General features: G+C 56.4%; 1 protein-coding gene across 1 annotated transcript in view; it reads left to right on the forward strand.

The window, feature by feature from the left end:
* LOC140475480 (scavenger receptor cysteine-rich type 1 protein M130-like) overlaps positions 1-9812 on the forward strand; it is a gene marked incomplete at its 3' end in the record, with an annotated part of 11333 nt that extends 1521 nt beyond the window's left edge. Inside the window, exons 2-7 of the mRNA XM_072567788.1 lie at positions 2772-3095; positions 4425-4445; positions 5782-5910; positions 7675-7764; positions 8229-8312; positions 9708-9812. Of these exons, the coding sequence (XP_072423889.1) occupies positions 2772-3095; positions 4425-4445; positions 5782-5910; positions 7675-7764; positions 8229-8312; positions 9708-9812 (753 nt within the window). The remainder of the gene's footprint in view (positions 1-2771; positions 3096-4424; positions 4446-5781; positions 5911-7674; positions 7765-8228; positions 8313-9707) is intronic.
* Between the last annotated feature and the right edge of the window lie 542 nt (positions 9813-10354).

The following is a 10354-nucleotide window of genomic DNA, read 5'->3' on the forward strand; positions in this document are numbered from 1 at the left end:
ACACACGCATTCACACCACACACTCACACATTCACACACACTCACTTACACACACACACGCACACAATCACACACACACTCACACACTCACACACTCACACACACACACTCACACACACATTCACACACACACTCACACACACACACGCACACACTCACACGCACTCACATACACAATCACACACACACTCACACACTCACACTCACACTCACACACTCACTCACAGTCACACACACACACACTCACACACACTGACGCACACTCAGACAGACACACTCACACAGACTCACTCATACACATTCACACACACTCACTTACACACAAACACTCACACACACACTCACACGCACTCACACACACTCACACACACTCACACACTCACACACATACACACTCACACATACACACAGCCACACACTCACTCACACACACACATTCATACACACACTCACACATTCACACATACTCACTTACACACACACTCACACACACACACTCACACACACACACACATACACACTCTCGCACTCACACACACACTCACACACACACTCACTCACACACTCGCACATACACACTCACACACTTACTCATACACACAGTCACACACGCACTCACACACACACACTCACATACACTCACACACACTCACAGTCACACACACTCACACACACACTCACACACACACACACATGCACACTCACACACTCACACACACACATTCACACACACACTCACACATTCACACACACACTCACTTACACACACACACTCACACACACACTCACTCACACACCCACACACACACTCGCACCCTTACACACTCACAGACATACACTCACCACGCACCCACACACACACACCCACACCCACACTGACAAACTCACACACTCCCCCCCACTCACACACACACACACACTCAACACTCACCCCCACACACACACCCACACACACACATACATTCACACGCTCACACACACTCTCACAAACACACTCGCACGCACACACACACTCACACACAAACACACACACACATGCACTCACACACGCACACTCACGCGCACACACACGCACGCACACACCCACACACACACTCACACTCACACACACAGATACACATACAATCACACCCTCACACCATCACACACACACACACACACACCCACACCCCACACACACACACACACACCCACACTCGCACCCACAAACACATACACTCACACATGCACACCCACACACACACACTCACACCCCCACACACTCACACCCCCACACACTCACACACACACACTCACACACACACTCACACGCACACACCCGCATTCCCACACACACAGACATCCCACACATACACGCACTCACACACACATCACACACACTCACGCCCCCTCCACACACACCCACACACACACACCCCTCACACTCACACACACGCGCCCACACATACACACGCACACCCACACACACACACCTAAACACGCACCCACACACGCACATACAAACACACACCCACACACAACCCCACAACATCTTGTCCTGGGAGTGTTTGATGGGGGGGGGGACAATGTAGAGGGAGTTTTACTCTGTATCTAACCCCGTGCTGTCCCTCTCCCTGGGAATGTTTGATGGGGGGGACAGTGTAGAGGGAGCTTTACCCTGTATCTAACCCCGTGCTGTCCCTGTCCTTGGGAGTGTTTGATGGGGTGACAGTGTAGAGGGAGCTTTACTCTGTATCTAACCCCGTGCTGTCCCCTGTCCCTGGGAGTGTTTGATGGTGGGGACAGTGTAGAGGGAGCTTTACTCTGTATCTAACCCCATGCTGTCCCTGTCCCTGGGAGTGTTTGATGGGGGGGGACAGTGTAGAGGGAGCTTTACTCTGTATCTAACCCTGTGCTGTCCCTGTCCCTGGGAGTGTTTGATGGGGGGGGACAGTGTAGAGGGAGCTTTACTCTGTATCTAACCCCGTGCTGTCCCCTGTCCTTGGGAGTGTTTGATGGGGGGGACAGTGTAGAGGGAGCTTTACTCTGTATCTAACCCAATGCTGTCCCTGTCCCTTGGAGTGTTTGATGGGGGGGACAGTGTAGAGGAAGCTTTACTCTGTATCTAACCCCATGCTGTCCCTGTCCCTGGGAGTGTTTGATTGGGGAACAGTGTAGAGGGATCTTTACTCTGTATCTAACCCCGTGCTGTCCCTGTCCCTGGGAGTATTTGATGGGGCGACAGTGTAGAGGGATCTTTACTCTGTATCTAACCCCGTGCTGTCCCTGTCCTGGGAGTGTTTGATGGGGGACAGTGTAGAGGGATCTTTACTCTGTATCTAACCCCATGCTGTCCCTGTCCCTGGGAGTGTTTGATGGGGGGACAGTGTAGAGGGAGCTTTACTCTGTATCTAACCCAGTGCTGACCCTGTCCTGGGAGTGTTTGATGGGGGACAGTGTAGAGGGAGCTTTACTCTGTATCTAACCCCGTGCTGTCCCTGTCCCTGGGGGTGTTTGATGGGGGGACAGTGTAGAGGGAGCTTTACTCTGTATCTAACCCCGTGCTGTCCCTGTCCTGGGAGTGTTTGATGGGGGACAGTGTAGTGGGAGCTTTACTCTGTATCTGACACCGTGCTGTCCCTGTCTCTGGGAGTGTTTGATAGGGGACAGTGTAGAGGGAGCTTTACTCTGTATCTAACCCCGTGCTGTCCCTGTCCCTGGGAGTGTTTGATGAGGGGGGGGGGGACAGTGTAGAGGGAGCCTGACGGTGGCTGTAACCCTGTGTTTTACAGACCCTGAGGAGATACACCTGGCCGAGGGGGCCCATCGATGTAGTGGGCGCCTGGAGATCCTCTTTAACGGGACGTGGGGCACCGTGTGCGATGACGCCTGGTCTGAGTCCGGGGCCCGAGTGGTGTGTGAGCAGCTGGATTGTGGGCCTCTCCTCAACACCTCGGGGGAGGAGGGTGACCATCCCAGGGGCAGACCGGGAACCCCCATCTGGCTGGACGAGGTTCAGTGCCGGGGCTCGGAGCCTGAGGTCTGGGCCTGTCGCTCGGCCTACTGGGGTCAACATGACTGTCATCACAAGGAGGACGTGCAGGTCAACTGTAGATGTACGCACCGCTCGCGCGGACTCTTGCTGTGCCCCTGCCTGGAGTCACGAGGCAGCTCGGCCCTCCCTGACTGTTCCCCGCCCCCGCAATACCCCCCACCCTCCCCCCACATCTCCCTGACCCCCCTTTCTATCCCAATCCCCATCCAATGGCTCTACCCCACAATCCCCTCCCTCCTCCCCCCCCCCCGCCATCTCCCTGCCCCCCCCATCCCCATCCAATGCCCCTTCCCCGATGCTCCCCCCCCCTCACCCCCACATTTCCAGACAGTACATCCCACACCCACCTACTCGCTGGGGGACCACCGTTTCCCCCCCTCTCACATCCCCCTCGCTCAGTCTGCACGTCACTTTAAATCCACGCCCCTCTCCCGTTCCCGTTCCCGTTCCCGTTCCGAGAGGGTCGGTATGGTGCTGGAAGGAATGCCTCCCCCTAATTGGGCTGGAGAGGAACCCGAAACCAGGGCAGCCCAGTCTGAGAGTACAGGGCATAGCTGTAAAACAGGTTTGAGGAGGAGGGGCTGAATGGCCTCCTGCTGTTCCTGAGTATCAGTAATGGAGCAGAGTGACTTCCCCTCCCTGTATAGCAGGCTCAGGGAGGGGGCTGAATGGCCTCGTGATCTTGTATGACAGACTCAAAGAGGGACAGAATGGCTTCCCGTTTGTGTATAGCAGGCAGGGAGGTGGGGCTGAATGGCCTCCTGTTCCTGTACAACAGCCTCAGGGATGGGGCTGAATGGCCTCCAGTTCCTGTACAACAGCCTCAGGGATGGGGCTGAATGGCCTCCAGTTCCTGTACAACAGCCTCGGGGATGGGGCTGAATGGCCTCCAGTTCCTGTACAACAGTCTCAGGGACGGGGCTGAATGGCCTCCTGCTGTTCAGAGGGCGGTGTTCACCAGACCCCGCGTCAGAGTCTGCTGTCTATCGCCGCCCCTCCCCCCCAGGGTGGACTGAGTGAATCCTGCAGCGTTGCCCCCGGCTCCCTTGGGTCGTGGGTCTGGGTGCAGCGACGTGGCTCCGACCCCTGGCTCCGAAATCCCACCTGGATCCGGAGATTCCCTCCTCACATTGGGAAGGAGGGGTGAACGGAGATCACCGACGGTCCGGAACATCGAACAATCCAGTCCGTTACAGAGTCCCATCGTCTGACCTTCCAAACCGACTCTGAGAGCGATGTTCCCATTCCAGCTTCATTGGAAAAACTGCCTCTTCCCAGCAAACATCCCGGCTTTTCCACGATTTGCTCCCTATAAGTTTTCAATCCGCGGTAAATCTGAGTGTAATATTTAGCCTGATTTCCGTCTCTGTTTATTTTCTGAACTTTTCAGATCTTCCCGCGAAGGCTCCAGGTCAGTAAAAATATTTCATGTTGCGGGTGTTTTATTCGGTCAGTCCAGGGATCGAACCGACCCCGACGTTCGGTCAGACTCGAAGGAAGGGATTCTGCATTTGTTAGACTGGATATGGACTTTCGGTCTCACCCAATCAGAGGGTCTCAGCGCTCAGGAAGTGGGCACTGTCGGAGGGTCAGTGCTGAGGGAGTGGGCACTGTCGGAGGGTCAGTGCTGAGGGAGGGGGCACTGTCGGAGGGTCAGTGCTGAGGGAGTGGGCACTGTCGGAGGGTCAGTGCTGAGGGAGTGGGCACTGTCAGAGGGTCAGTGCTGAGGGAATGGGCACTGTCGGAGGGTCAGTGCTGAGGGAGTGGGCACTGTCGGAGGGTCAGTGCTGAGGGAGTGGGCACTGTCGGAGGGTCAGTGCTGAGAGAGTGGGCACTGTCAGAGGGTCAGTGCTGAGGGAGTGTGCACTATCAGAGGGTCAGTGCTGAGGGAGTGCCGCACTGTCAGAGGGTCAGTGCTGAGGGGGTGGGTCCTGTCGGAGGGTCAGTGCTGAGGGAGTGGGCACTGTCGGAGGGTCAGTGCTGAGGGAGTGGGCACTGTCGGAGGGTCAGTGCTGATGGAGTGGGCACAGTCGAAGGGTCAGTGCTGAGGGAGTGGGCACTGTCGGAGGGTTAGTGCTGAGGGAGTGGGCACAGTCGGAGGGTCAGTGCTGAGGGAGTGGGCAGTGTCGGAGGGTCAGTGCTGAGGGAGTGGGCACTCTCGGAGGGTCAGTGCTGAGGGAGTGTGCACTGTCGGAGGGTCAGTGCTGAGGGAGTGGGCACAGTCGGAGGGTCAGTGCTGAGGGTGAGGGCACAGTCGGAGGGTCAGTGCTGAGGGAGTGGGCACTGTTGGAGGGTCAGTGCTGAGGGTGTGGGCACAGTCGGAGGGTCAGTGCTGAGGGTGTGGGCACAGTCGGAGGGTCAGTGCTGAGGGTGTGGGCACAGTCGGAGGGTCAGTGCTGAGGGTGTGGGCACTGTCGGAGGGTCAGTGCTGAGGGAGTGGGCACTGTCGGAGGGTCAGTGCTGAGGGAGTGGGCACTGTCGGAGGGTCAGTGCTGAGGGGATGGGCACTGTCGGAGGGTCAGTGCTGAGGGAGTGGGCACAGTCGGAGGGTCAGTGCTGAGGGTGTGGGCACAGTCGGAGGGTCAGTGCTGAGGGAGTGGGCACAGTCGGAGGGTCAGTGCTGAGGGTGTGGGCAGTGTCGGAGGGTCAGTGCTGAGGGAGTGTGTGCTGTGGGGTGATTTCTGGGCTGTTTCTGAGTCACCGCCTGGCGACGTTTCTGACCGAAACCGTCCTGTGCTCACTTTCAGTTTTGGGGTATGACCCTTTTCGAGATGATTTAATCCCCATCGTTGCCAGTATCATCCTGGCTCTCCTGCTCATCACCGTGACCACTGCTCTGATCTACCAGATCTCCAAGAGAGACAGATCTATTCTGGGTAAGCCTAACGTAACCTGCCCCTTGCTTCCAGAGTTGGGGAGAGTGTTGGCATCACCCCAGGACCAGGCCATTCATCCCCTTTGATCCTGCCCCTCCAGACTGTTCTCTGTGCAAACCTCCTCACAAATCTGAACCGGTGAATGAAATCGATCACCTCTGTCTCTCGATTTTCCATCAATCAACCCCTTACCACAAATTCACGCAGGACGGGCTAAGTCTTCCACCAGGTTTATTGCCCAGTGAAAGATTATACAGAGTGCGGTGAGTGATTGCCCCCAACCGGACCAGCTCCACGTCCCGGGAGGGTCATACAAGGAGCGGGGTTTATTTAATTCCAGATGAATCCGGAGCTCCGACCGAAGGGTATCTGTTGACATCAAAGACAGGAAGAGATCAGGAATAGGAGGGACATCAAGGATGCAATGTTAATGCAGTACTGCCCGTGGTGTGGATCATTAGGGCAGACTTCCCAGGGCCGGTAGCAGAGTGTGGGGAGTGATAGGATCCAACAGTGACTGTTTCCCCATTGATGAAGTGACAGACAACAATCCGAGAGCTTACTCAGGGTGTGTAATCGGGTGGGAGAGGTGGGAGTGAGACTAACGGGATCCCCTCAGGGTTCCCACCTCGTCTACAGGAGTCTGTGTGAGTGTGTCTCTGTGTGTGTCTGTGTGTGTGTGTGTGTGTGTGTGTTTGTGTGTGTGTGTGTGTGTGTCTGTGTCTGTGTGAGTGTGTGTCTGTGTGTGTGTCTGTGTCTCTGTGTCTGTGTGAGTGTGTGTCTGTGTGTGTGTATGTGTGTGTCTGTGTATGTGTGTGCGAGTGTGTGTGCGAGTGTGTGTGCGAGTGTGTGCGCGAGTGTGTGTGTGTGAGTGTGTGTGTGTGAGTGTATGTGTGAGTGTGAGGGTGTGTGTCAGTGTGTGTGTGTGAGTGTATGTGTGCGTGTGAGTGTGTGTGGGTGTGTATGTGTGTGTCTGTGTGTGAGTGTGTGTCTATGTGAGTGTGTGAGTATGAGTGTGTGTGTGTGTGTGTGTGTGTGTGGGTGAGGGTGTGAGTGTGTGTGGGGGTGTGTGTGGGAGTGTGTGTGAGGGTGTGTGTGTGAGGGTGTGTGTGTGTGGGTGAGTTTGAATGTGTGTGAATGTGGGTGTGTGTGTGAGGGTGTGAGTGTGAGTGTTAGTGTGTGTGTGAGGGTGAGGGTGAGTGTTAGTGTGTGTGAGGGTGAGTGTGAGTGTGTGTGGGTGAGTGTGAGTGTGGGTGGGTGAGTGTGTGTGAGGGTGTGAGTGTGAGTGTGTGTGTGTGAGTGTGAATGTGTGTGTGTGATGGTGTGTGTGATGGTGTGTGTGTGTGGGTGTGTTTGAGGGTGTGTGTGAGTGTGTGTGTGTAAGTGCGAGTGTGTCAGTGTGTGTGTGTGTGAGTGTGAGTGTGTCAGTGTGTCTGTGTGGGTGTGTGAGGGTGAGTGTGAGGGTGTGAGTGTGTGTGAGGGTGTGAGTGTGTGTGAGGGTGTGAGTGTGTGTGAGGGTGTGAGTGTGAGTGTGAGTGTGTGTGAGTGTGTGAGTGTGTGTGTGTGTGGGTGAGTGTGAGTGTATGTGTGAGGGTGTGAGTGTGGGTGTGTGAGGGTGAGTGTGTGTGTGTGAGTGTGTGAGTGTGTGTGAGGGTGTGAGTGTGTGTGTGTGTGAGTGTGTGTGTGAGTGTGAGTGTGTTGGGGTTGCTGGGGGATATTCACTCTGTGTCTATACTCTAACACCGAGCTCCTGGTTTCCTACAGCCCGGAATCTGGCTCCATATGAAGATGGGATCTATGAGGATATTGACTCCGGCCTGGTGAAGAGACTCTCCAAGGTCTCCCACGTTTCAGGTACCTCTCCCCATCTGACCAGGTCCACGATCCCAAACACTGGATTCCTGCTGGATCCTTGGGAACAGGATCCACAAAACGCTGAATGTCACACTCCCTCTGGGAGTCAGTCCCACATTCCCCCCCCATTCCCTGTCTGAGTCAGTCCCACATTCCCCGTCCCCCACTTCCTGTGCGGAAGATGTTTCTCCTGAATTCCCAATGGGATTTATCCGGGACTGTCTCCATTGGGATGGCCCCTCATTCCGGTCTCTCCCTCCCACAAGTGGAACCATCGTCTCTCCATCTCCCAGAGTGAACCCCCCTCTCAGAATTGTAACCCCCTCGATCAGGTCACTCCCTCAGACCCCTCTCCGTGAGAGAGACCAGCCTCAGTCTGTTCACAATCTCCCGACGGTTATAACCCCTCGGGTTCTGGGATCGTGCTCTGTAATCCGAACCGGAAATGTTGTGTCACCTTCCAGAAGCAACGAACTCAAGCGCTTCCCTGAACAAGATCGAGTATTACGTTGACGGGGACCTCCAGGAGGAGGATGGCGTTCTCCCAGGTAAGGTTCAGAGTCCCCATCCCTGGGCACTCCCAGACAATGTCCCATGGTCAACACACCCTAACCTGCACATCCCTGGGCACTATGGGACAATTTCCCATGGCCAATCCACCCTAACCTGCACATCCCTGGGCACTATGGGACAATTTCCCATGGCCAATCCACCCTAACCTACACATCCCTGGGCACTATGGGACAATTCCCCATGGCCAATCCACCCTAAACTGCACATCCCGGGACACTATGGGACAATTTCCCATGGCCAACCCACCCTAACCTGCACATTCCTGGGCACTATGGGACAATTTCCCATGGCCAATCCACCCTAACCTGCACATCCCTGGGCACTATGGGACAATTTCCCATGGCCAACCCACCCTAACCTGCACATTCCTGGGCACTATGGGACAATTTCCCATGGCCAATCCACCCTAACCTGCACATCCCTGGACACTATGGGACAATTTCCCATGGCCAACCCACCCTAACCTGCACATTCCTGGGCACTATGGGACAATTTCCCATGGCCAACCCACCCTAACCTGCACATTCCTGGGCACTATGGGACAATTTCCCATGGCCAACCCACCCTAACCTGCACATCCCTGGGCACTATGGGATAATTTCCAATGGCCAATCCACCCTAAACTGCACATCCCGGGACACTATGGGACAATTTCCCATGGCCAATCCACCCTAACCTGCACATCCCTGGACACTATGGGACAATTTCCCATGGCCAATCCACCCTAAACTGCACATCCCGGGACACTATGGGACAATTTCCCATGGCCAACCGACCCTAACCTGCACATTCCTGGGCACTATGGGACAATTTCCCATGGCCAACCCACCCTAACCTGCACATTCCTGGGCACTATGGGACAATTTCCCATGGCCAATCCACCCTAACCTGCACATTCCTGGGCACTATGGGACAATTTCCCATGGCCAATCCACCCTAACCTGCACATCCCTGGGCACTATGGGACAATTTCCCATGGCCAATCCACCCTAACCTGCACGTCTTTGGAATGTGGGAGGAAACTGGAGCACCCGGAGAATGTGTAAACTCCACACAGACGGTCGGCCGAGGGTGGGATCGAACCGGGGTCCCTGGTGCCGTGAGGCAGCAGTGCTAACCACCGAGCCACCGTGCCACTCCTGGACGTTATAATGTGCTGCAGTGGGATCTGGGAGACTGGGTCCATCGATCCCAAACAGGGCCCACACAGCGACAGCCAGGGATTGGGAAGGGGATGCAGTGTCGGTCTTTATTGGGGGGGGGGGGTGAGGGGGGGAGCGGGGAGGGGGGGCGGGGGGGGGTTGGGGGGAGGTGGGTGATGGGCAGAGCGGGGTCTCCCTGCACTAAAACATTCACCATTGGTTTTACAGAAGGATATGACGACGTAGACAACGGTGAGTCCCAATGTCAACCCAGGAGAGAGGGTCGGGGTAACACCCAGTCAGGGCATCAGGGGGGAGGGAGTCACATGGGGAGTGGGGGGGGAGGGAGGGAGTCACACGGGATCAGGGGGGAGGGAGTCACATGGGGAGTGGGGGGGGGAGGGAGTCACACGGGGATCAGGGGGGAGGGAGTCACATGGGGAGTGGGGGGGGGAGGGAGTCACACGGGAAGTGGGGGGGGGGGAGGGAGTCACACGGGGATCAGGGGGGAGGGAGTCACATGGGGAGTGGGGGGGGTGAGGGAGTCACACGGGGATCAGGGGAGAGGGAGTCACACGGGAAGTGGGGGGGAGGGAGGGAGTCACACGGGGATTAATGGGGGGGAGGGAGTCACACGGGGATTAACGGGGGGGGAGGGAGTCACACGGGGATTAATGGGGGGGAGGGAGTCACACGGGGATTAACGGGGGGGGAGGGAGTCACACGGGGATTAATGGGGGGGAGGGAGGGAGTCACACGGGGATTAACGGGGGGGGAGGGAGTCACACGGGGATTAATGGGGGGGAGGGAGTCACACGGGGATTAATGGGGGGGAGGGAGTCACACGGGGAGTAGGGGGGGAGGGAGTCACACGG

Source organism: Chiloscyllium punctatum, unplaced genomic scaffold, assembly GCF_047496795.1.
Source record: "Chiloscyllium punctatum isolate Juve2018m unplaced genomic scaffold, sChiPun1.3 scaffold_1702, whole genome shotgun sequence".
NCBI classification, from domain to species: Eukaryota; Metazoa; Chordata; class Chondrichthyes; order Orectolobiformes; family Hemiscylliidae; genus Chiloscyllium; species Chiloscyllium punctatum.